The sequence below is a fragment of the Felis catus genome, chromosome B3, assembly GCF_018350175.1.
Source record: "Felis catus isolate Fca126 chromosome B3, F.catus_Fca126_mat1.0, whole genome shotgun sequence".
Classification (NCBI taxonomy): domain Eukaryota; kingdom Metazoa; phylum Chordata; class Mammalia; order Carnivora; family Felidae; genus Felis; species Felis catus.
The window spans coordinates 26,002,537-26,028,760 of record NC_058373.1 but is presented as its reverse complement, the minus strand read 5'-3'; the positions used below and the strand labels follow the sequence as shown (position 1 = coordinate 26,028,760).

The following is a 26,224-nucleotide window of genomic DNA, read 5'->3' as shown; positions in this document are numbered from 1 at the left end:
TGTTCTTCATTATTTAATGCTAGGAACAAAAAACATGTAAGTTCTTCACAAAGAAATAAATAATGTTAGGAACAAAAAACATGTAAGAAAATAATTATTTTATTTTTAAAAACATTTCTTAAAAGATATTTATGACAATAACAATGTCTTGTGGTATTTATAACATATGTTAAACTAAAATATAGGAAAATAGTACACAGGGTTGGTGGAGTTTTACTGGGATTAAGGCTCTTACATTAAATATTAATTGTCATTATTACATTTGATGATGGACTGGCTACATAAAGATGAATGCTCTAAACCTTTAATAAAATAGAAAGGCATAGTTAATAAGTCTACATTAAAGATAGAATTGAATGCTAAAAAATAATCAATTGATTTTTAAGAAGGCAGGAAAAGTTGGAAATGTCAAAGAACATACGAAACAGAAAGCAAATAAAATGGTGCTAGACTTAAGTAGAAAAGTGTTACACATGAAGAAATTCAAACCCAAAGCACATGTTTTGAAAACATTAATGAAAGCAATAAACCTTAAACTAGGTTTACCAAAACAAACAAACAGAAAGACACAGAAAATTAGCAATATCAAGAAAGAAAGAGGGAGCATAAGTATGTACCTACAGACTATAAAATTATAATACCAAAATATTATAAACATTTTTTGCTAACAAATATGGAAACCTAACATGAAATGGGCAAATTTCTTACCTTATATAAATTTGCAAAACTGTCACCCAAAGAAGTAGAAATCTAAATAGCCTTATGCCTGTTAAATTATATTAAACATTTAACAAATATATTAGGAAGTCAAATTAATTGACATATTAAAAATGTTAGCCATATTGCCAAGTGATATATACCCTGGGAACGGAAAGATTGGTTAACATTTGAAAATCAATGCCATTTACCACATTAAAAGGATTGGGGCGCCTGGGTGGCGCAGTCTGTTAAGCGTCCGACTTCAGCCAGGTCACGATCTCGCAGTCCGTGGGTTCGAGCCCCGCGTCAGGCTCTGGGCTGATGGCTCGGAGCCTGGAGCCTGTTTCCGATTCTGTGTCTCCCTCTCTCTCTGCCCCTCCCCCATTCATGCTCTGTCTCCTCTGTCCCAAAAGTAAATAAACGTTGAAAAAAAAATTTAAAAAAAAAAAGGATAGAGGAGAAAATTCATATGAAAATCTCCATGGATACAACAGCAATGACAAAAGAATCTGACAAATTCCACTCCTTCTTGATGCAACTTTCCACAAATCAGAAATGGAAGGCAATTTTCTTAATCTGATAAAGGATACCTACAGAAAAATTTTTTCTTTAGCTTGAAAAAACAAACAAACAAACAAACAACTGGGGAACCTGGGTGGCTCAGTCTATTAAGTGTCTGACTTCAGCTCAGGTCATGATCTCATAGTTCATGGGTTGGAGCCCCCTGTGGGGCTCCATGTTGACAGCTCAGAACATGGAGCCTGCTTCAGTTTCTGTCTCTCTCTCTCTCTCTCTCTCTCTCTCTCTCTCTTCCCCTCCTCCACTAGTGCACTCTCTTTCTCTCTCTCTTTCTTTCAAAAACAAACATTTAAAAAAATTAAAAGAAACAAAAACCTTAGAGAAAAGTTTGAAGTAGTTCACAACAAACTTTTCCCTGAACCATTTATGCATAAGAAGCCAAGCTGATGACTACCATCCTCAAATATCTGAGGGCTTTTCATACATACAAGGAGAATTTCCTATGTTATTACAATGCAATAATCAAAATGAGGAAATAAATATTAAAGTACTACCATGCAATCTTTAGACCCCATTCAAGATCTACCAACTGATCCATTAATATCTTTTTATAGGAAAATGATAAAGCTCAGAATTATACATGCTATAAGCTTCCTTGACTCTAGCTTTCTTCAGTTTGAGGACAGTTTCTCAGTCTTCTCTGGAATTTGGTCACTTTGGCACTTCTGAAGAATACAGGGCCATTGTAACTGAAGTTGTAATTGGAGTGTATCAATTTAGGATTGTCTGATGTTTCCTCTTGATTATATTCAGTTTACACATCTTTATTGAAAATGTTACAGAATTGATACAATATTATTCTTAATGTATTGTATTGTGGAGAAAATTATTTTGATTCATTCCATTCTTTAATTTATTTATATTAATCACTTGATTAAGGTACTATCTGCAAGCTGTACTGTTAAGTTTTCTCTTAAAATTAGTATTTTGTTGGGGACATACTTAAAAACTATGTAAATATACCATTGTGATCAAACACTTAATGTGCATGAACTCAAATTTTCCTATTTTCTCCTGTGGGTTGTAGTTCATTATTGCCATTATTTATTGTTATGCTGAAATTTTCCCATAATTGGGCAGCATAAACACGTTGAAGCTAAACTCTGTCTCTGACAACTCTCTGTCATTCCCTGAACACTTCCTTATTTTCTAGGAGTAGATATTTCCAGTATCTCCTCATATTTTCCCTGCCCATCTCAAGAACTACCCATTTTCCAAAGAACCATGGATTTTTTTTCAGTGTAAAATTATATGTAGAAGCCAAAATCTATGTGCAGGGGATGCTGATTGCTATTGAACTGTCACTGTTCCCAGGCCTTATTGATGGATAGAACTAAAGAATATATGTATGTATACAGTAAATATATACACATATATATTTGTATTTGTCTATATATTTTGAAAATTCTTAGTTCACACTAATGCTTTCAGTTGCAGTCTCACAACACAGGGATTTTTTCCCTCTTCTTGGTATTTGTAACTCTCATTTCCAACAAAGAGAAACCTAGCTTCCATTACCCTAAATGTCCCACTATGTAATCTCCCATTGCTGCCCCTACCCAAATTTCCGGCATACATTCTTCTTTCCCTGTTCATTTTCTGAATCCCATTTTGGGCCATCCCAGTGCATAGCAGTCCTCCTCATTTTTCCCAAGTTCTGAGTTTCCACGACAGGTCTCCACAGCACATAGATGCCCATCATTTTCTCACCTTGCACAAGCCCATCTTGGGAATGCTGTCCTAACACTTCTTGGGCTCTAACTCTTTATTCTAGGTTAGCTCACTTTTTATGGATGCATTCCTCATTCTGCTTGGGCTAAGAGCCTCACACCCCATTCCTGGACATTATCTTCACCCTCTGAGACCCCAACTACCACAGTAGATCAACCTCCATTGAGATGTGGCTTTACCTTGCTTTGCCTCTGATTTCAAACATGGGCTGCTTTGTCCACATCTTTGCCTTCTTATCTTCCATGGGCCATGACACCCAGTAGGGTATCCCGCCCCAGTGATACTGTCCTTACTTTGCTTTGGCTGTGACTTCCAAACTAAGCCTTTAACCTAAAAACACACCTTTCTCACGCATTCCAGCCTTGAAACTTCATAACCTCCTCCTGGTCTCTGACACACTAGGCCAGAGCCTTAAAAGCATTGTACTCTATGACAGATGCATACTTTGTCCTGCCCTACTCTTCAGACTTAAGTTTTCACAAAGGTGAAAAAAAAAGAAAGAAAAAAGAAAAGAAAAGAAGAAAAGGTAGAGAGAACAGAAAAAATATAAGAGGAACATGCTAGTGTCATACTTAATGGTAAACAAACATTTTCCCTTAATACTGGAATAAAGCAAAGACATCCACTCACCATTTCCATTTTACATTGTAAAATAGGAGAGGAAGAATATATATGTCTGTATTCAAGGATGACATAATTTTTATATAATCTTAAAGAATCTACAAAAAATAAATTCTATTAAAATAATGAGTGCATTGAGCAAGGTTTTAGGGTGAAATTTCAATATATAAAAATCAATTATATTTCTATATGTTATCAATAAACAATGGGAAACTAAAGTACTACAAATAGAATTTATAATAGCATAAAATATGAAATACTTAGAGATAAATCTAGTGAATCAAATGAAGACCTTTGCACTGAAAACTACAAAATATTTTTGTGAAAAAATAAAGATTGTCTAAATAAATCAAGAGATATAGAATTTTCATAGATCGGAAGATTCAATATTGTCCAGATGTTATTTTCCCCTAAATTCACCCATAGATTTTACATTAAAAAAATGAAAATCCCATGAGGCTTCTCTTTGGAAATTAGTAAGGTCATTCAAAAATGTCTATAAAAATGCAAAGATCTTAGGTAGCCAAAAACAGTTTGAGGAAGAAAAGCAAAATTGTATGAATTACAATACCTGATTTCTATATTTAATTTATAGCTACTTTAATCAAAGCAGGATGGAAGTGGTGAAAGAATACACATATAGGTCAATGAAATAGCTAAATAAAATAGAGTCCAAAAATATGTCCACACATATAAGATCAGTTGATTTGCAACATAAATACAAAGGGAACTCAGTGGGGAAAGAATAATATTTTCAACAAATCATGATGAAACAACTAGACAGCTATATGGAGTGAAAGAACCTTTACCCTTATCCACATCATCCATAAAAAATAGTTATAAGTATATCATAGATCTAAATATTACTGATAACTTCTTAAAGAAAGCACAGAGAAAATCATAACTTTTTAAAAAAATATATTTATTTTTGAAAGAGAGAGAGGATGTGATCAGGGTAGGGGCAGAAAGAGGGAGACAGGATCTTCCACCAGCTCTGGGCTGACAACAGAGAGCTGGATGCTGGACTTGAACTCACCAACTGCAAGATCACTACCTGAGCCGAAGTTGGATACTTAACCGACTGAGCCACCCAGGTGCCCCCAAAATCATAACTTTTGAGTAGGCAAAGATTCCTTGGGGAGGATACCAAAAATATGAACCAAAAAGGAGAAAGATTATAAATTGAAATTTTTAATTTATTAATTAATTTATTAATTATGTATATAATTTATATAATTATATATATTAATTATATATTACAATTATTATATATAATATATTTAATACACATAATATATTATATATAATATAATATATTATATATTACAATTATTATATATAATATATTTAATACACATAATATATTATATATATAATATAATATATATATTATATATTTATATATAACTATATATAATATAATATAATATAATATAATATAATATAATATATATATTATATATAATATATTATGTGTATTAATTTGTGTAATTACTTATGTGTATGTGTATGATATTTTATATAATATATATTATATATAATAGTATATATTATATATTAAATATAATATATTATATATTATATTATATATATTATATTATATTATAGTCAATATTATTGTCAATTGACAATATATATAATATAATATAATATAATATAATATAATATAATATAATATTATATATTAATTATATATATTAATAATTAATTGATTATTAATAATTTATTTATTTATTAACTAAATTATATTCTTCTTTTCGTTGAAAAATACTATCAAAGATGTGAAACAGCAAAGCCAGGGACTGGGAGAAAATATTTACATTAAATATATCTGACAAAGGACTTGTATCCAGAATATATAAAGAACTCTTACATCTCAATAAAAAAAGACAAGGAATGTAATTTAAAAGTGGGTAAAATCTTACATACTCAAAAAGAAGACATGAGTTGTCACTATGAAATTAAATATACTTGTTTGTGTACTTACATGTCATCAGGCAAATGCAAATTAAAATCACAATTATATACACTATATACCTGCTAGAATACATGGAAATGGGGAGCCTGGGTGGCTCAGTCGGTTGAGCATCCGACTTCAGCTCAGATCATAATCTCACAGCCTGTGAGTTCAAGCCCTGCGTTGTGCTCTGTGCTGACAGCTCAGAGCCTGGAGCCTGCTTCAGATTCTGTGTCTCCCTCTTTCTCTGCCCCTCCCCTGCTCATGCCCTGTCTCTCTCTGTCTCAAAAATAAATAAAAACATTAAAAAATTAAAAAAAAAGAATAGATGGAAAGGATGTGGAACAACTTCAATTCTCATGCATTGCTGTTGAAATATAAAATCTTCAATTACATTGGAAAATATTTTGTAGTTCCTTATAAAGCTAAACATTAGCTTATATACAATTCAGATATTACACTCCTAGGTATTTACACTAGAGAAATTAAGCCATATACCCATACAAAGACCTGTATATGACTTTTTATCTGTAATAGCCGAAACTGGAAAGTCTCAATAACAGATGAATGGGTAAATAAGTTGTGGAATAGCTATACAATGGAACACACTCAGGAGTCAAGAGAAACAAACTATAGGGGTGCCTAGGGGGCTCAGTCATTTGAGCATCCACCTCTTGATTTAGGCTCATGATCTCATATTTTGTACGATTGAGCCCTTCAATTCTCCTTCCCTCTCTCTTTGCCCCCTTCCCGTCCTTTCTCTATAAATAAATAAATAAATAAATAAATAAATAAATAAATAAATAAATAAACTTTAAAAAATAGGGAAATAAACTATGGGTCTGCAACAGCATGTATAGATACCAGAAACAGTGTAGTAAAAGAAATAATCCAGACATAAAATAACATATACTGCATAACTCAACTTATATGGAATGCTAGGGAAAAAAAAAAAAAACCTGTAATGATGGAACTTAGGTCAGTGCTTGTCTACAAGCCCTATGAATGACATGTAGGTTTAAGGACTGAGAGGGAATTTTGGGGGTGATGAGAATGACATTTGAAATACATTTGTCAAAACTCATCTAACTATACATTTAACACTTTATTTCATATGCTCTACCTCCAATTAATGAGTTATTTTTCACAGAGCTTTAAAATATACTATCAGAAGATTTTATACTATTTAAACAACCAAGTTGATTCTCTATAAGATGCAACTATGTCTGAACAAAAGACAGTTTGGTGAAAGGCATATGGCTCAGCCAAAACGCACAAATATGGAGCAGATAAAGTGATCATGTGATGCTCTTCTCTTCCTTCTTCCTACCTTATGGACCCCCTAAATATTATTCCAGTCTATTTATAACCACTTTACTATGAAAAAAATGGCATTCCTCTCCTTTTTCTTCTGACATGAAAATTTATGCATTGTGCAACCCCATCTCCTTTCTCTCTTTCAGTAGCAAGTAAAGTGAAAAGTGAATCAATAATTTCCTGACGGTTTGGCTAATACATTACCACCACCTAGTAAAGATATGTAACTATTCTTGGTTTCAGGAACCCTGGCAAGAAGAGTCAAAGGATGGGGTTCTTGGGGTTCAGTGCTCGTCCAACCCTCCAAAATGGCTGAGAGGGAGCTGATGCAGGAGGGTGGGTCCAGTGGCTGCATGTCCAGCCTCTGTTGTTTATGTAAGTGCAAGCTGGGCAGCAACTATTATGAGTCTTATAACCCATGAACATTGATTACACCTGCATGCACTCACCACAATTTTTCTCTTTGATTTTGTCTTCATATCATTTTAGGTGATATTTTTAGTAATTTGCCAATTGGTGATGACTTAGCCTGGGTTCCCCAGAAAACATATTGAGGCAAAATGTAAATGCTACAGTTTACAAGAGTGTGTAATACTGATGAAAACAGGAGTGAAGGCATGGAAGAAGAGAGAAAACATAGGAGCTACTGCTGCATCTCAGGATATTTCTTAGGTGCAATAAAGAGAAAATTATTTATCTACCTGTTTCCCACTTCCCATTTGTCAAATTCCACCCCATGAATCGCTAATTCTCCTGCAACTTCAGATTGCACATATGTGAGTACTGAGAAGGTCCTGTAGCATCTTAGACCTCATTGTCAAGTGAGAAACTTGAAAGTGGGAGGTGAGAGACAAGGAATGTGGACACGAGGTGATGGATGTAAGTTTGTTCTCTGGTAAAGCTGATCAGAGCTTTTATGCATCTGTGTGATAAAGTAGAACTGTGGTGAAAAATAAGGGCAAGAACCTCAGAGACTGCTTAAAGCCAATATCTGAAGTGGTACACAGTTAAATAACAATTGCATCTGTAATGTGGTTTTGCAAATTTTAGAACATAAAAGTAGTAGAAAGGGGGATAATATTTATTATGTTATTGGCTGTACTCAAACACCTTATTCTCATTGTTTACTTTCTATAGCTGTGATCCTCAGCAGGGCCTTTCTTTAAGAGGTATATGCAAATAGGAGACATAGACTAAAACATAATGTAGAGTGGAAGGTATGATAACATAGACCTCATTTTTCTTATAATTCCATTGCACATTAACAGGACACAGAACACAAAGTAGTTGTGAACAGACTTTTCCATAAAACAATTAGGGACCTATATTTATCTATTAACCTACCTTAATATCAACCTTTCAGGTACTGCAGTCACATTTTTTGCTCCAAAAATAAAATTGCTGATTTTTTAAAAGTCAATGATATTTAAAATTAATGCACAGAAACATGCCAAGTTGATAATTAAGGTCTAGATTTAGATATTTACCTACATAAAGTCTTGACAGTAGAAAAGAAAACTTTAAGCTTTACAGAAAAAAAAATAAGTCAATACAGAAAAGCAGGTATCTATTATTAGCCATTCAGTAAGTCCTGGAATGGCTCAAGAAAGCCTATCAAGCACAAAAGTGAACTTGGTTTGTAGGTTTTGTTCTTTAACCACAAGTAGAATTGTGTAACCATCTTCTTCAATATTGGAAGTCTGAGGCACAGAGAAACTATTAAAGATTATTCACTAAAGAAAAATAATGCAACCCATGGTCATGGGTGAACAGACACCCCTTAGGCACACGGTTTTATATTAAGAACCACGGACAGCTCCAGGCTGCGCCAGAAAAGGCAAGTTATTTTCCCAACCCTGGAACAACAGTCCAGGGTCTCCAGGTCTGATTTGGACTCCAATTTACCTATTACCTTACTGCTAATAAGGTGTACATGATCAGGCCTCTCTTTATCATTCATCATAAATGTATTTATACGAGCAGGGAGGGCCCATTGCTCATATGAAATGTTCAGGGGTGAAGTGAGAGGAATAGTTTAACGTACAGATTTTTAAAAAATGGTTTTATGGTGCATAAATAATTAATCCGGCCGCCATGCAAGGGGCTGGATGATGGGTCAGGAGGGAAAACCCGTGGGTGGGGGCAGGGGCGGGGATCCCCGCGTCGCTGTTTGAATGCTGGGTGGCTGTGGGGGAGAGCCGATCCCACTCAGATTCGGTCGGAGGAGCAACGCCATGTGCTCCAGACTCCTGGCTCTCCTGCTGCCCATCTGGCTCTTCTGGACTCTGGGGATTCGAGGCTCTGAGCCCCGCAGGTGAGGTGGGGGCTTTCCCCCGACCCGCAGCCTCCTTCCAGACGCGCTGTAGCGCGCAGACCTGCGGGCACAGGCACTGTACAGCACCCACTGATTCTTGGCCTGCGTCGCAGCTGGGCGGGGGTCGTTGAGGGTGTCGGACCAGGAAAGGGGCGGGGGGAAGCGGATGGCGTTTCCCTCACCGCCGCTGACTGTGTCGCCGTCGGTCCTTCGCCTGGTCGCAGCAAGAGCGGCGGAGCTGGCTTCGCGGCCGAGCCCGGCCCTGTTCAGTGCCGCACAGCCGCGGCTACTACTTGCTGTCCCCGGCCGGGCTCCAGGTCCCGCTCCGCAGCCGCGGAGGCGGGAGGGAGCGCCAAGGGCCGGGGCCACCAGCCGCGGCTAGCGCGGGGGAGGCTAGGGTGCTCGGCGCAGCGGGCTCCGCCTCCGGCTCGCCTTGCCTCCTCCCCCTCCCTCCGCTCCCCAGCCTGCTGCTCCTCCTCCCCTCGCGCCCGCTCCTCCCCCTCCTTCCCTCCCCCTCCCCCTCCGCCCTCCTCCGCTTAGGGCCAGCGCGGCGGCGGCGGCGGCGGCAGCAGCAGGAGCAGCCCCGGCTGCGGGTCGCGACGGCGGCGGGGCGCCCCCTCCCCCGTGCCGGGGCGCGGCGGAGGGATGTGGGGCTTTGCGGGAGGAAGGCTTTTCGGCATTTTCTCGGCCCCAGTGCTGGTGGCTGTGGTGTGCTGCGCCCAGAGGTAGGGTCGCGGGTGGGTGGATGGGAAGCGGGCCGGGCAGCGGGCAGGGCGCGCGGGTGTACGCTTCGGGCGCTGGCGGGTGAGCCACCGCCTGACCCTGCTCTCTGTGCCCCTTGCCCCCTCCCCCAGCGTGAACGATCCAGGGAACATGTCCTTTGTGAAGGAGACGGTGGACAAGCTGTTGAAAGGCTACGACATTCGCCTGAGACCCGACTTCGGGGGTAAGTGGGGTGTGCGCGGCCGCTGCGGGATGCGCGACCCACCGCGCTGGCGGCCTGGGTGGTGGAGGGAGGTGGGGGGCGCTGAAGCCGAGCTGCGGCGGAGTGAGGGGGGGGGTGGGAGGCATTTCACCTGCTACCTCTCCTCGGGTGGGCACCGCTTTCCTCAGTGCCACCCGCACCCCGTGCCCGAGCTTGGCTGATCTCTGTGTGGTGCTCTTCCCGCAGGTCCCCCGGTCTGCGTGGGGATGAACATCGATATCGCCAGCATAGACATGGTTTCCGAAGTCAACATGGTGAGTGCCCTCCCTCCCCAGGGCTGTCCCCGAGCCCCTGCCCCACTGCCTGGGCCCACAGTACTGGGCCAGAGGCCTTCTCTGCCGGGGCCGATCTTCCCTGGCCCGCAGAGGGAGCGGCTCTCCGGGAGCCAGCCTCTCGCTGGTGCGGCTCCCTCCACCCTCCCGGTGTGCGCGGGGGGCGTAGTTGGCGTCGGTTCCGTGCGGAGGGCGCACCCTTCCTGCGGAAGGAAGGGGTCCTAGGCCGGCCTAGCGCTTGGCTTTCACCGCAGCCCTCGTGCTCCCAGCTCCTCCAGCGGTCTGTCACCTGGGCCTGAGGCTTCCCTAGTGCCATCTCGCCTCCTTAGCAACAGGCGCTGGGGAGCCAGGGAAGAGAGGCGAGTTGTGGGGGTGGCTCATATTCTAGGTAAGAGGTACTTAAGGTTTCCTTTGTTGTTTTTCTGGAAAGATGCTGGCAGCTGGAGAGAACGAGGGGCAATGATTTGTGTACTCAAGGGTATCTCGGGTCAGTTTCCTTGGTCTCAGTGGCTTTTGTAAGGGCAGGCTCTTGGACAGTGAAACCCGGAATCCCGCTCCGCCAGTCGCTGTCGGAGGTGCTGACAGAGCCAGGCGTGTCTGAGAACTGGAGAGCCTGGGCAGCTGGCGGGCTTTCGGAAGGGGCCGCTGTGCCAGGAGAGTCGAAGGCTAGTGAGCCCAGTGTCACTTAAAGCTATGTTAATGTGAACGGGATTCAGTATTGTAACCTGTGGAAACCGGAGGTCCGTGTCCTGAGGTGCGAAGTGGGTGTCATGGGCTTTTTTGCTCAGGACACTAGGACAACTGGGAATAAGGAGCAAAAGAACCCCTTTCATTTGTTAATTGAGATGAAATATTCTGGGATTTGGAAACATTTGATTTTCGGTTGAGTGGCACTTTAGAAATTGTAAGAATGAGCATTTGGAAAGAATATTTTTGGGGGAAAAACCATTTGCTGACTCTAACATAACATTAAGAATATAATGAGGCATGGTTTCAGATAGACCCAGTAGGTTTCTCAAGTCTGGTGTACCTAAGAAAACTTGTTTTAAACGCATACTCCCAGGTTCCTCACTCCAAAAGATTCTGATCCAACCGTGGAGTGGAGTCTTGGGGTGTCTGCATTTAAAACTAGTGCCTCACATTTTTTTTGAAGCACTATTTTGTGGACAGTATTTTAGGAAATATCACAATAAATTATAGAAATACAAACATTTACAAATAAACTACATAGACTGTTTAGCAAGATATGTTTAAAAATATTTTTTACTGTGGATTTTTTAGGAAGAAATCTTTGACCACACAAAATTAATTTCATCAAATTTTCACTCTTAACCTAAAGTTTTTAAGTTATAATATGTGCTTTTAAAGTAATGCACTTTTCTTTCAATGTATACTACTAAGGACATTTTTTGTACAAGGAATTATAATAATGAAAGTGTTAGCAAGAAACACAGAAATAATATGACTTTACATACATAATATCAAAAATTAACATTATATATGTTTTACTTTTTAAATAATTTTACAAAAATATTCCTGTTCATAAGGTATGCTTTATGATCTTAAAGGAACAAGTTGACATAATCTGTGATTTTCTTAATTGAGAATTTCACATCGTCTAGAGAAAATTCTTTAAACAAGATAATTGAATAATTAGTGGATTATTATATAAAAATCATTCTATTGGATGTCAAATGACATAGGAGATAGATTGATGTGGCCCTTTAAGAACTCTATACAATATTAAAACAACCAGGTGAATAAGGAGAATGTTCTTGCAGACCACTGCACATTTTCTTTGAGTTAATTTTTAAACTTAGTTATCCAGTTGTCATCATGCTGATATTTGGCACCTGTAAAAACTTCCATCAATAATCATGCACCATAAATTGAAGTGTCCCAATTTTCTCTGGACCTAATAATAAAAAGACAAATTGAAGATACAAGCCATTATACTGAATAATCTTTAATTTAGTTTATATCCCAACGTCAATAATTTTGCATAACATAGCCATAGTATACTTGTATGTATTTTTTTTTTTTGCATTCTCATGATGGTAATTTTTGTGGCTCTCTAAACATAAGTTTACTGTAGGCTATTGGACAGATGGGACTGCTTCGCATTTGAAATAGCCTCAACAAGTGGATTGAGTAAAATTGTAGGCTGGAAAAATATGATTTCCCTTAACATGTTTGCTCATGGTTATAGTTATGATGTTTGATCTATTATTAAAGAAACTTCAAATATAACAATGGTTAAGTATCATTTTGGAGCTCACATTTTATAAGGAAAGAGCAGAGAAATGCATAAGATTAGAACCATCCTTCCATCATGTTATTTAAAAATATAAATCCCAATTATGAGCCTCTTTAATCCCCTTACTAGCCACACAAAAGTAAGTTTTGTGAGGTAATAAAACTAAATAAGAAATGGTCTTGTTTTAAAGGTTTTGTAGCTATTACAGGAGATATGTCAAATCTTTGTAACAAAATGTAGGATGTGGTCAGTCTCATTAGAGGAACAAAAGAAAGAAGCATATGGAAGAGAGAGAGGGAAGGAAGAAGAGAGAAGGAGGGAGATATTGGGGAAGAGGGAGATAGATTATTTCTGACATGGAAAGTTTCTTGGATAAGTAGGGGGAGTAGAACTGCAACAGGCATAGATGGAGGAGGGTGTTCTAGATTAGGTAAGAAAAATGGCAAAGGTATGGATGGATAGATGAGCAGGATAGGAGATTGTGAAGTGGAGATTCAAAAGATAAAATTGGAAAAGTGATACAAACCCCTGTTCACTTACCTTCTGCTCTGCCATGCCGATTTCAAATGCTGATTGTCAAGTAACTCCATAAATGTTTTAAACAGGTGATTGACATGATTTGAGATGTGGTTTTAGATGAATCTTTTGGCTAAAATATAAATTTAAAAAGAAGAGTGAGGATGTCTCAGCAGAAGCAAAATTTACAGGAAAATTAAGGATAAATCATGGAAGTTTTATTCCTTGATTTTTTTTCCTTTTCTTTTCATAGATATATTTTTGAAAACATATATTTAGTGAAATAAATTTTAATAAATTTACTAATGTTTCAAATAAGAATATACAAAGCATGTGTATCTCAATGTGGGACAGATATGTACTTGTTCATGAGCTTTTGGGAGTGATTGGAAAGAATAATACTATACACTGCATAATAGTAATATTGTTACTTTTTAAACAGTTGTGAAGCACAATCTTTATCTACTGAGAGTGCCTATAGATCCTGCTTCCAAAGAACACCTCTGTCCTCAAATAAACAAATAAATAGACATATTTGTATATATACATGTGTGCATGTATCATGCTTTTTGGTATTTTGTAGAGCCATTCTAAGAATGAATTTGAGTATTTTACTATTTAACATTATTTTGCTATAACTTGTTTCATGGAAAATATATTCTACATTTACATTTTCCCCAACCTTCCAATTCTTCTTTTCATGCACTTTTTAAGAAATTAGCTGACTCAACAGCAGTCAAACGAAGACCATTTTGTCTTCTATAACTTCATTTGCTTCTCTTAGCCTTTGTTTTAAAATTTCTTATATATTTTTAAGATTATGTATGGTTAGGAAATTATTTAGACTTAGTCTACATATTTCTTTAAGTGACATTGTATATGTGAAAGAACAGTGTTGACTGAAAACTTTTATATATATTTGTTATAATTCTGATGCTTAAGCGTTGGTCCCAGTGTATAATAAACATGTGTTGAATAGGTAGATGGAGAGATGAATAAATGGAGTACCAATAATGAAATATGAATAAATTAAAGTATAGGAAACATAAAGAAATATTAAATATATAAAACAACTAGAAAATTTTATTTTCAAAACAGTATTTTTACTCAGAGAATGAAGTAATTCTATAACTCTTAAAAATAAATTAAAAAATGGAAACAGTATTTTAAAGTAGTCATGAGTTCTTTTTTTTAATAGAATAAGCCATTATTTGATATAGTAATTTAGAGGAGAAACTACACATACTTAATTTTTAATTAATTAACTTTAAAGTATTGAGGATGTAACACTAGATTCAAAATCTAGTAGTATTAATAGTAATTTTTAGGATTTATCTTGTATTTGTTATTACTTTATATTTAATTAGTCCATTAAAAATAACTTAATCCTGAGGCGCCTGGGTGGCGCAGTCGGTTAAGCGTCCGACTTCAGCCAGGTCACGATCTCGCGGTCCGTGAGTTCGAGCCCCGTGTCAGGCTCCGGGCTGATGGCTCGGAGCCTGGAGCCTGTTTCCGATTCTGTGTCTCCCTCTCTCTCTGCCCCTCCCCCGTTCATGCTCTGTCTCTCTCTGTCCCAAAAATAAATAAAAAACGTTGAAAAAAAAATTAAAAAAAAATAACTTAATCCTAATGAGAATGTAACTACAGGATTAATTTTTTCTGCTATCATGCATGTAAATTATATATATATATATATATATATATATATATATATAAATATATATATATATATATATAATGAGTTCCTCTTAAGTAACATATAATGTGTATCCTTAGTTTTAATGAGATGTATATTCATCCATTATTCTAGTTCTATTGTATTCCTTTCTTGTTTGTTGCATTTTCTTATTACAAAATCCACTTTTTAAAAAATGTCTAGGTGTAAAATAAGTATTGTACATGACGTACTTTTGACACATCTCAAAAAGCTGCTTTGGAGCTGCCTCACTGTAAAATGCATAGGTCTCATTCAAGTACAAAACCATGCATCTACACATGCACAGAAACGTTTGCACTATCACTTTGTCTTTCCCCTTTTCAGAGAAAGTGGGGTCTGAGGTCTGGAGAATTCAGCTTTTAGGCTTTTTGTCCAATTTATGTTACTCAATCCGCCCTCCCACCTTTCAGAGTCTAGAGGTTTCTTTGCCAATAGTGAATGGTGAATCTGAGTTCAGTGTCCACTACTGTGCTAGAATCTCAGGTGGAAGAACTGAATCCCAGGAGTCCAGGTAGTGTGCTGAAAAGAGCCTAATGGGATTGGAGTTTTGGGTTCTATTTTCAGGTTTGTGAGAACATCTAGTCTTAGGCAAGTCACTTAACACTCAGTAAAATAGTAGAAGGCTTTCCAGATGCCCTACAGAATTGATTGCAAAGTATTAAATCACAAAGGGCTAAGGTCTACAGAGAAAATCATGGTAAAGACAATCACAGCTACACAAACACATGGTAGAAAGCTATCATTAACTAATTTTTCCAGTCCTTGGCCATATTAATTGCATATTAATTGTTATTAGCATTTTAAAGGTTGGAAATGTGCTAATGCTCTTATTACAAAGTAAGCTGGGGGATGACTCAGCAGAAAGGAAAAGTATTTCTCTGACCCAGTTGGGATTGGAAAACTGCTTACATGGAAGGCACTCCAGGGGTGAGGTCCACAGAGTGTGTTGGCATTTGGTTCCAGGTTGCTGCATTTTGGAGGTAAGGCTGTTTATTGAGGACATTACTTTTCACTGGCAGTATGTTTCATGCATAAGCTATGATCATACATCAATGCTGAGGCACTGATAAGAAAGCATATAATGAACTTCAGAGATGGATGAAAATAATACCTTACATAATATGCTTTTTACAAATGGAGGTTTGTGTTTAATATTGGAAGGCATGGTATTGAGAATGCAAAGAGAATGCTTTCTGTGTTTTCCTTCAGGGAGGTTGTAAAGCTTATGTTGCTACATCTCTTAAAAGATGGATCTTACACACATTGTCCTGTTGTGAACCACCTCTTATTTGAGCATGTGCCCTGGTTCAGGGTTTGTATGGTGTGTTGCACTTAGGAGTATTTGGCTTGAATTGGTGGTGCGAATATGCTTATTTACATATAAAGATTTTTCTGATTTTTGCAAGTAAAGCAATATGGATTCAACTTTTGACTTTGCTATTATGACTCTTGTTTTCTTCTGTTGGTAGCAGAATCTTTCTTTCTCATATGGGTTTTGTATTGTATCATGCATACTGTCATTGCATAAGAAGCCTATCACCATATGGAATCCTTTAAATAATTTTATAACACATGTTGAGATGCAACTTAGGGAAATAACTAACAGTTTTACACATTTTGCAGTTTATGAAATACTTCAAGTATTCTGTTATATTTGATCTTCAGACCTGGTGATGAACTTGGTAAAGTAGGTAATATGGGTGTTAACCTCATCTCCACTTTTCAGAAGAGAAACAACCTTAGGAATAGCACTAACTTACTACATGGCAAAACTGGCACTTGGTCCTGTGTCTTTGGTTTTTCAACCTTATGCTACGGAGCAGCAAAATATCCTCTGTTCGGAGCACATGTGATTTTACCTTCTTCTGTGACTTTCATTGTCTAAATTTGATCTTCCCATTCTACTTTTGCAAGAAATCTTATTTGCTTGTAACACTTATTACAGTGTTACATATGATTAAGGTGTATTTATTTGCTTAAAGCCTTTCAGACTATAAGTTCCATGAAGCAGAACTGTGTCTATGGACAGTCCTTGCATGGCCTGACACTTGAGAGGCACCTATTAGACATTTGTTGAAAGACAGTATATGAATGAAGAATGAATGAATAAATATATAAGTGCATAAATAAATAGATATGTAGCCTTCCAATGAAATATTTTTGTAATTTTGTAAGCCAAAATTTGGGCTTATGGCCAAGAAGAAGCTTTTACTGGCTAAATGTGATGTATAGAGATTTTACCTTAGGGGACTTAATTTGATCAGAATTTGTATAATTGTACAGAATATAATACTGTGAGCTGGTATTTTATAGCTGTTACCCTTTTTACTGGAGAGCTTTTATGCTGAGTTCAGAGTAGAAAGGAGAATAAAGTATTGTAAGGGTTGGTGTAGATAATCTAAACACCAATCATTGTTGCCTTTTTTGCACTCAAAGTTTCATGTCTACTTGTCAAATGTCGATTCAGTTTTTTTATATGCCACAGAAGTTTTGATTGTTTTTATGTAAGCATTCACTGGGTTTTGCATTGCTTTCCTGATGGCCAGTCAGTAGTACAGTGAGGCTGCAGTGGTTTTTATTGTTTGCTAGCTTTCCAGCACAGTTTACTTCTGGACCATTTATGCCAGCCATTAAGAAGATTCTTTAGCTGCAAAATTTGGAACACAAAGACTAAGATAGGTCTCACCTCTCGGCAATTTTCTCAGTGTTATCAGTTCAGTGGAAAGTCAAGCTTCTGATTTCTCTGGCTGGGGATGTAGAATTCCTTTATTCCTTGTTATCAGGAGACCACATCAAGTAGTAGAAATCATTTGTAAGCATTAACTCATATATCCCTCTTTTCATTTTTCTTTTTCTTTTTCATGTTTATTTTATGTTAGAGGGGGGGAGGGGGAGAGAGAGGGAGAGACAGAGTCATCCAGGCTCTGTGCTGTCAGCACAGAGCCTGAGGCGGGGCCCAAACTCATAAGCTGTGAAATCATGACCTAAGTCAAAGTCGGACACAGCCCACTGAGCCACCTAGGCACCTGTTTCTCTTTTCATTTTTCAATCAAACTTAAGCATCACAAAGAAACATTAATACAATTTACAAAACTTTTACAGTGCATGGATCTGACATTTCAGGTTAATGGGAACAAAATTAAGATGTGAGAATGTCACAGCTTTTTAAATGCCCTAATTTGTGCTTCTGCAGTCAATCTGAAGGAGGATGTGGATTCTATCGATTACAACATTATTGTGTTTTATCCCAGTTATCCTCGTTTTACAACTAAATAATTCCTTTTATGTTAAATATTTGCTAAACCCACATGCTATGATTTGTGATATGAAATACATTCGTTTTTATTTTGGATTGACTTTAAAGGACAAGAAAGTCTATGGTTTAAAGCTATATAATCCTGATTGTGTTTGATATATATGTATATATGATATGTATATGTTTCCATATAAAGTATTTGTTACTTAGTTCAGCATAACATCCCTGTTCTTTTTAACTTTAACTTTTTGAATAAGACTTACCAGTTGGTAACTTTAATGAGTACAAGAAACAAATTTTATGTGTCACCCTCTGCTACATGTTCAGTGTATGTGTGCATGTGTGAGTCTAAGCAAACCAAAATTTGTCTTAAAAGAAGCAACAATTTGGGTAATTTAATGTAATACTACTGAGTTTTCCAATCATGTTGACTCTAAAAATCCATCCAAGAGTTAAGTCCAAATATCAGGTGGAAAGTAGACTACAATGGTTACAGATTTCAGGGCCTGTTCTGTAGAATATGCTTTATTAAATGAATTTGTGTAGCAAATGACCCTGTGGTAAAGCTTTACCTTTGATTTATTTTATTGCAGAGATTCCTTTATTTGGGTATTGTGCACATAAAATGAACCATGTGTGAGGATTGCTGTGAACTTGTCACAGAGGAAAAAAAAAGAAAAACAGCGAAAACAAAACAAACCAAAACAAGACATCTGAGTTGTGGGAAACAGTGCCATTCTTGTGATCTAGACCAGTTATTCCAAAACTATAGACCAAGAATCTTTGTGTGGTGCTAGAGTTATTGCAAGGGTGGACATAGCTAAGTGTTCTTCTCTAAGCATAATTTCTCACCATTGGTGAGTAAACATAATAGAAAAAAAAAAAAAAAAGAATGGGAATAACTGACTGTATGAGAACCAGGATTGATTGTGTTATATTCCTTTTTATGCTATTAAACATTCTGCAGATAATTCATTAGTATGAAGGCATATTTAATTGTGCTGTTGAATGAGTTTTTATTTCTGAATCTTTCCTTTGTTTTGGCCCTGGGCACCAAAATTTCCTCTGAGAATGTCATTTTATGTGGTGTGGGCTAAAATAATAGTTCCTTAGGAGAACACTGTTCTGTAGAATGTAAATGTGGGCCCTGTATTCAAAATATTTCTGCTCAAATCACATTGGAAAGTATGTTAAATATGTAAAATAGGTTTTTTTTTTTTTGCTGCAGGAATTGTCAGGCCCATAATATGCTAATGATTTTGCAAATCTTCATGAGAGGAGTGAAAAATACAATATTTTAAGGATTATGTTTCATTGGGCATCTTTTATTTGTGGACGAATGGGGGACCCAATAAACACTTCTTCAAGAGGTTTTTTTGTAGAACACAGTTTAGAAAATGTGGGGCTAATCCAGTGAATCATAGTGGTTGTCAATATGGCCAGTTCTTGTGAATGATAACTGAGAAGATTACTAGATTAATAAAGGTTTTTCTGGTGACTGTGTCCACAGCATGGAATGCACAGTTTTGATCAAGAATCTACCAGTACATATAGGGATGGGTGATATTTTCTAGAAATGAAGATTAAGCATCCGTTATAATTGACTGATAAAAACCACAAAGATTTTGTTCTACAATAACAGTCTGTCATATTGAGGGAAGTCTGTGTGTTTTTACCTTCCTTGTTTTGTTGTATTATAAGAGTATAAGTACACAATATAGAGGCAGAGATATATATGTTAGAGGAGATGCAAAAGTCTCTTGGGTCAACAGCAACAGATTAATATTAAAAGCAAAATATGGTTCCTTGAGGTTGTTGGGTTTGGCTGGTGGTTTTTAGATGGTGATCTATATGTTATTCATATTTATATGTAAAATAAGATTCTCTTTGGATGAAAGTTTCTTGTGATAAATGTATTTAACATCCCCTAGATTAAGTCACTTCTAAACTTTTCCTTTATGACTAATTATCTATAGTTCTAAGAAGAGTTTATACATGTTTATGAACAGTCAGTGAAAATAGCCTAGAGGGCAGATGCATTTTCTGGATTTTTCTTTAAGCCACAGTAATGTCATAAGGGGCAATATTGCTTAATATTGCCTCCACCACTGTGGAGGCCCCACTGGGTATCTGTGGTGGGCTTAGGGGTTGTAAAAGGCTGGTGGTAATGAGCAGGTAAATCAAAGTAGATCCAGAAAGTATAAAGAGACTCAGAATGTTAATTGATTATAATAGTAAATGGGGTTTTGTTTATTTGCTTGTTTGTTTTTAGCTTTTAGAAGTATAGAAAGCTGGTTTTAAAAAGGGAGGATTCTTATTTTTGAAATATAGTATCTCTTTCTCATATATATATGTTTATATATATATGGGAAAACATATAAAATATATAATATATAGAAATAGATTTATAAAAATATTTGTGAATATAAAATATAAATATAAGAAAAATAAATATTTATAAGAAATATAAATGTAATATATATATTTTTTCTCCCATGCTATGCTTTATTTAGCATAATGCTATATTTCTTCAAAATTTTATCTTAATTTTACAATTGAAAAGCTACTCTCAAAGCTTCAGATTTTACTTTATTATTGTAAATGGTTTGGAATTTTAATTATCTAGGTGATTTCCTCAATACTCTAGGCTGTGTTGCCTTTAGAGACCATAGGGGGTCTAACTTGCAAGATTGCTCTCTGCAGTGGAAAGAGTTGCTTGTCAGAACACTTAGATCCCATGGAAGGGTTTGTTGGAACTTTAGCACGTCATTCAGACTCGATAGTCTTCAGTTTGATCTTTTTAAAGACTGTGTTAATAGGATTCTCTAAATTGCCTTCCAGCTCTGGCTTCTGTGTTTCTTAGAGTCTGTGAGCAGTTAGAAACATAAGGGATCCTTCTATTTGCCTTACACATACCACTACTTGTCATTTGGTACCACATGTGGTTTAATTGGTTATCTGAGTGGTGGTCATCTGGCAGCTTGCAACCTTGTGTTCTAAGCATGGCCAGTGTGAAACCGAGAATTATTTTTTCAGGCTATTTTTTGTGCTATGAACTTCAGACATTTTGTACATGAAGAGCTGGGATTTTAACATTTGTATCCATGCCCATTAATTTTCAGTCTCAAACAGTGGTATTTGCTTTTTTGGTCTGAATGTAGAATTACTAATTTAAGAGTGAAAACTGTAATGAACAGTGAACTGTTAAGATGCTTTTTTTTTTTTTGTATTCAAAATATAACCTTTACATTATCACATAAGAAAAATAGTATGAAAATGTCTTAGTTGCTGTTGGGCTCCAAATTTTCTATATTCAGGTTTTAAAAACATTCTATTCAAATTTAATTCATGAACCATTTTTTACTCTTCTGTGTTATTTTAATAGCATGTTATCATTTTTTTAAATATGAAATTTATTATCAGATTTGTTTCCATACAGTACCCAGTGCTCATCCCAACAGCATAGCATCGTTTTAATATTGTTTGAGTTCATAATCCAGTCCAAAAGGAAGAGGGCATAGGTTTGGCCCATGTCATCTGTACAGCTGCATTCAGCCAGGTTGGGATGATAAGCCAACATTCAGTGAAGTAAATTTTAAACTTAGATCTCAAAGATAGAATTTGCAAATTGTAGTGCCTCTACAAAAAATGAAGTTTTACCATTTTATACCTTTTTCTTGATTCCTAGTTTCATTTAAAATTGAATTTCTTATACATAAAATCCAAGAAAGTAAACCTGTGTGGATGCAGGAATGATGCTATGGTTTGCCTTTATTAGAGATTGCAAAATGAAATATGTAAAATTTTCTAATTTTATTCCATAAAAGGAAAAATGTGGGTGTGCCAGTTATCAAATTAATAGGAAATTGCCTATTTAGGATGATACATATTAAAATGCATAGTGTTACCTAAACTTAGATATAATCGATCAGTAACCAATAATAATAATAATAATTTTCAAAGCAATCAGCTTATATTTTTTCAGTGTAGGTGAAATCCTTCTAACTTGTAGTATGTAATTAAGGGGAATTGTGGCATAGTCTAAACAGGGTAAATAAATGATTTCCTAATTTACCATTTTGAAGTAATTTGTCTACATTGATAGCCGCATGTACACATGTTCCTCAGTTTTTCTCTCTTGTGCATACTTTTTCTCTCCCTCCCTTTCCTTCTCCTCCACAGACAAGAGGGGTATGAAGGCTCTGGCAAAGTTCAGATATTAAAAGGGAAAGACAGTTTGCTCTAAATGTAACCAAATTAGCACTCTGAGAGTAGAGCCAACTCTGAGGATCATGAGCAATGGCTGGTTTACTGAGATTAAGGAGAAAAGGCCAAATAAAGGGGTAGATGTTCTCTATTGTCTCTCTGCTGCTTATCTGTGTGACATTTATCTCCCCTTACCAGATAAGAAATGAGGATTATACCTACAAGTTCTTCTCACCATTTATCTTTCTAAGATTTTGAATTCAAAATTTTGGATATCTCAAGAGCCAGTTTGGCTGAGAAATGTTTCTCCTTTTATCATATCTCTCAGTTTCTAAAACAGTTTAGGAAAATCCTTTTTTTCTTCAACATTTTTTTGGAGGAAAGCACAATGAAACTTGTTAAACAAAGGTTGACCTGAAAGCAGGTATCTATTAAATTGACATCCAATTTCCTGATATGCCAACCTTTGCCCAAGACTGTGCTTGATTATGCAATATGTGTAAACAGAAAAATCAGAACCCACTCATGCTACAATATTAATAGAAACTGTCAGTTAACCAGAAGAAGGATTCATAAATCAGTCTCATATATGACTGAACTATTTTCTGGTCTATTACCAGATAAGTGTGAGTGTTTCTAGTTCTCGCTTCTATGGAGATTTTTTTTTTGTATGACTATTAACATTATAATGGAAATGTGAAAACTACAACAATCACAACAAAACTCTAAAATATAAAAGCAAAATGGTGGAATTCCATTATACTGATAGTAGAGCCTGTTGAGATGGTATAGAAGAGGGGTGTGGAGGCTTGTTTTGTGAATATGTATGACAAAACACTAAATATTAAATATATATTTAAAATCCCAAGCTTATCAAAGCACCTTGCATTTATAGGTCAACGCTAGAACTTACTAGAAAGAGAAAAGCATCAAACTTTCTATTTTTAATTTTAAAAATAACTAATATCACTTAATAATTACTTCTTGTATTATCTTTCATGACTTGACTTTTTAGTTCAATTGCTCTATGTTGAATAGTAGATTCTTGTGTTGTCTTTTTCATTCTAAATACTTTTAGATTTAAGAGGTAGCTTAACTAGTATAAAACCATTATCACAACAAATAGAATGCCCAGTGTCAGAAATCCACATGATGATAGTTGGGGATTTTCCACATTTCTTCAGTTAAGGACACCTGTTCAAACTGCCTATATCATTTCAGACTTGAAACACTGGCACAGCCTCAGGGCCACATAAAGTTACCAAAGAAACTCATGAAGAGAGTGCTTGACTAGAGCCAGGAATGAGTAAGCTACGAGTGAGTTGGACAATAAATGTGTGAGGGCTGAATAATTATGAACTCCGTGGTTGCAGCAATGGTAGGAATGAAAAAAGGGCTGACAGACAGTTGGGCCTGGGAAGCTGAGAGATATATAATCAACCACTGGCATTCTAAAAAGCAGTTTTGAGGAAATATGGATAGGACTAGAAGGCATGGGAAAGACTTTAAGGGATAAAAATAGCAAAAATGGGTAAAATTGTTGCAATAAATGTATCTTTTATTCTTTAAATACTTCAGATACTGAGGTAGCTTGTCATATGTAATTAGAAAATAGATATATACCGATTTGTACTATGAAAAGAAAATTAAATTGTTTTTTTCTGCTCTTCTTACATTTATCCATGATAAAAGTTGAACTACAGAGGGTGTTGATTCCCTGAAGTGGGGCCTATCATCCTCCTGGTGGCAGCCACTTCAGGTACAAGTCTCTAAGATTTACAATCTACAAGAAACCTGTGCAGAAATTCCTAGGTGTTTTCAGAGCAACAAAACTTACCAGATGCTTGATATATGTTTCTTTCAGATATGATGGGAGAAGCAGAGCAGGAAGGAGAATAGTTAAGTGAAAAAGAAGGCAAGATTCTTTCTTACCTATCTATGAACTCTCTAAATAATCAGCACACTTATGGATTGTTATATACACAGTTGTGTCAGGCAAGAACTTTTTTCCCTGGAGGGATGAATGTTCTGTATATTCATTATAAAACAAAGGCCCTCTTGGCTGGAGCAGACACGAGCATCATCTACTGGGAACTTTGGAACTCGTTACGCCTTTACTGCTTTCACAAAACAGTACTATTATTTTACAAAATTAAAAAAAATTTATATACTTAACCACTAAGAAATTTTAGAATTTTTGGAAAAATATACTGGATGTATTTTTAAGTTGTTTTATACATATACAATATGTATGCACTATTTTTATATAAGTTATTATCATGCTTTTCCATGTAATTTATATTATATATACCTCCATGCTATTGAACATATTTCCAAGATATTTTAAGTGCTGTATAGTATTCCTGTTTGTGGCTGAAATAATATAGCTTACTTAATATTTTCTTATTGTTGAATATTTAGGTCACTTGTTCTTATTTGCTAGACTTAATAGTGTTTTGGTGAATATCTTGTACATGAATTATTGTATGGATTATGAATTATTTCCTTGGGTGATATTTCATTAAGACTATTGAATCAAATAGCATAAACATTTTTATGGTGTTTGATACATGTAACCAAGTAGCTTTCAAGAAAGGATCTTTCAATTTGGGCTCTCATTGAATTGCCTAAAATATTCAATATTTATAACTCTGGAATAAAGTTCTGTTGGCAAATGGAAAGAGAAATACAGCTTACAAAAGAGCAGGATTTAAAACTAAAATTGATTTAAACCCCAAAACTATTCTTAACTTTGACATTTTTCCAACATAATCTCACCTAACAGGAAAAATATATGAATAATTTGGCTTTATATTAAAATTGATTTCCTTTTAGTTTTATTTTTGGCATGACAATATGTATAAGGAACAAAGTATACAAGTTCAGGTCATTGTTTTAAATGAATTAGAATTCATTCTAATCCTCCGAATAAATTTTACGCCAAAAAATTAGAATGTTTCTCACTTATCAGGCCTAAGTAGTTGGGAAAAAAAAATTACTGTTAGAGATTCTGAGGTCACAATTGGTCATTTTTGTATGAAAGTGCACATTATCAGAATCTATTAAGATATTTGAATCTGAATTCAATCTCATATTTAATCTCAAAAACTGAGCTAAGCCTTGCCCCTTTGGGTGTTTGAATATGTGGGACAGTTGGTGAAGCAAATATGGGGAAACTCTGAGGAGAAAAGCCTAGAGCCTGGAGGAGACCATCACCACTAGCTGCCTCTGAAGGGAGGGTCCTCATGTGGGTCACTGCCTTGATGGTTATCAGGGACACAGTGAAGCTGATTTGAAGGGCCTTCCTGATTAATCTCAGGTATTGTTTAATGAAACTTACTTTGCCTACATGAGTAACACTTTAGGAGACTATTTTCTGTAGAGTTAATGAGCAAAATCCAGACATCATTTAATTTGATACAAAGTTTTGTCTACTAATGCAGGGGAAAAAAATATTAAGTAGCCATTACCATTTAATTGAAAAGGGAATTTGGATTTTTCCACATTGATTATGAGATTAGTTGGTAACCATTCTTCCTCACTGCCCTGATTCCATGATGCCCAGAAATAGCAGTGAAAGCCATTCAGAAACAACCGTATATTTCCACAATTACTTGCCTACCTCTGACCTCTGTTCTTACCTTTTTTTACATCAAAGTCACACATTTGACTAAAGGTGCCATTCTGCTTTTGAGAAGACCCTTTCTGCTGATCATCTTGTCTTTTTCTCCCAAATGTCTCCCCTGTCAGCAGTTTTAGTTCGACTCCTTAAGCACCTTGTTCTGCCTCTCATACCA

General features: G+C 36.3%; 1 protein-coding gene across 3 annotated transcripts in view; it reads left to right on the top strand.

Moving 5' to 3' along the window:
* The window catches only part of GABRB3 (gamma-aminobutyric acid type A receptor subunit beta3), a 466,981-nt gene that overhangs the window by 210,016 nt on the left and 230,741 nt on the right, over nucleotides 1-26,224 (top strand). The window contains exons 1-3 of one of the 3 annotated variants that reach the window (XM_019831993.3): nucleotides 9,108-9,218; nucleotides 10,073-10,164; nucleotides 10,390-10,457. In XM_019831993.3, the coding sequence (XP_019687552.1) occupies nucleotides 9,139-9,218; nucleotides 10,073-10,164; nucleotides 10,390-10,457 (240 nt within the window). In that variant the 5' untranslated portion in view covers nucleotides 9,108-9,138. Of the gene's footprint in view, nucleotides 1-9,107; nucleotides 9,219-9,779; nucleotides 9,944-10,072; nucleotides 10,165-10,389; nucleotides 10,458-26,224 lie in introns of those variants that run through there. The other 2 variants (XM_011282816.4, XM_019831992.3) reach the window with 2 other exon arrangements.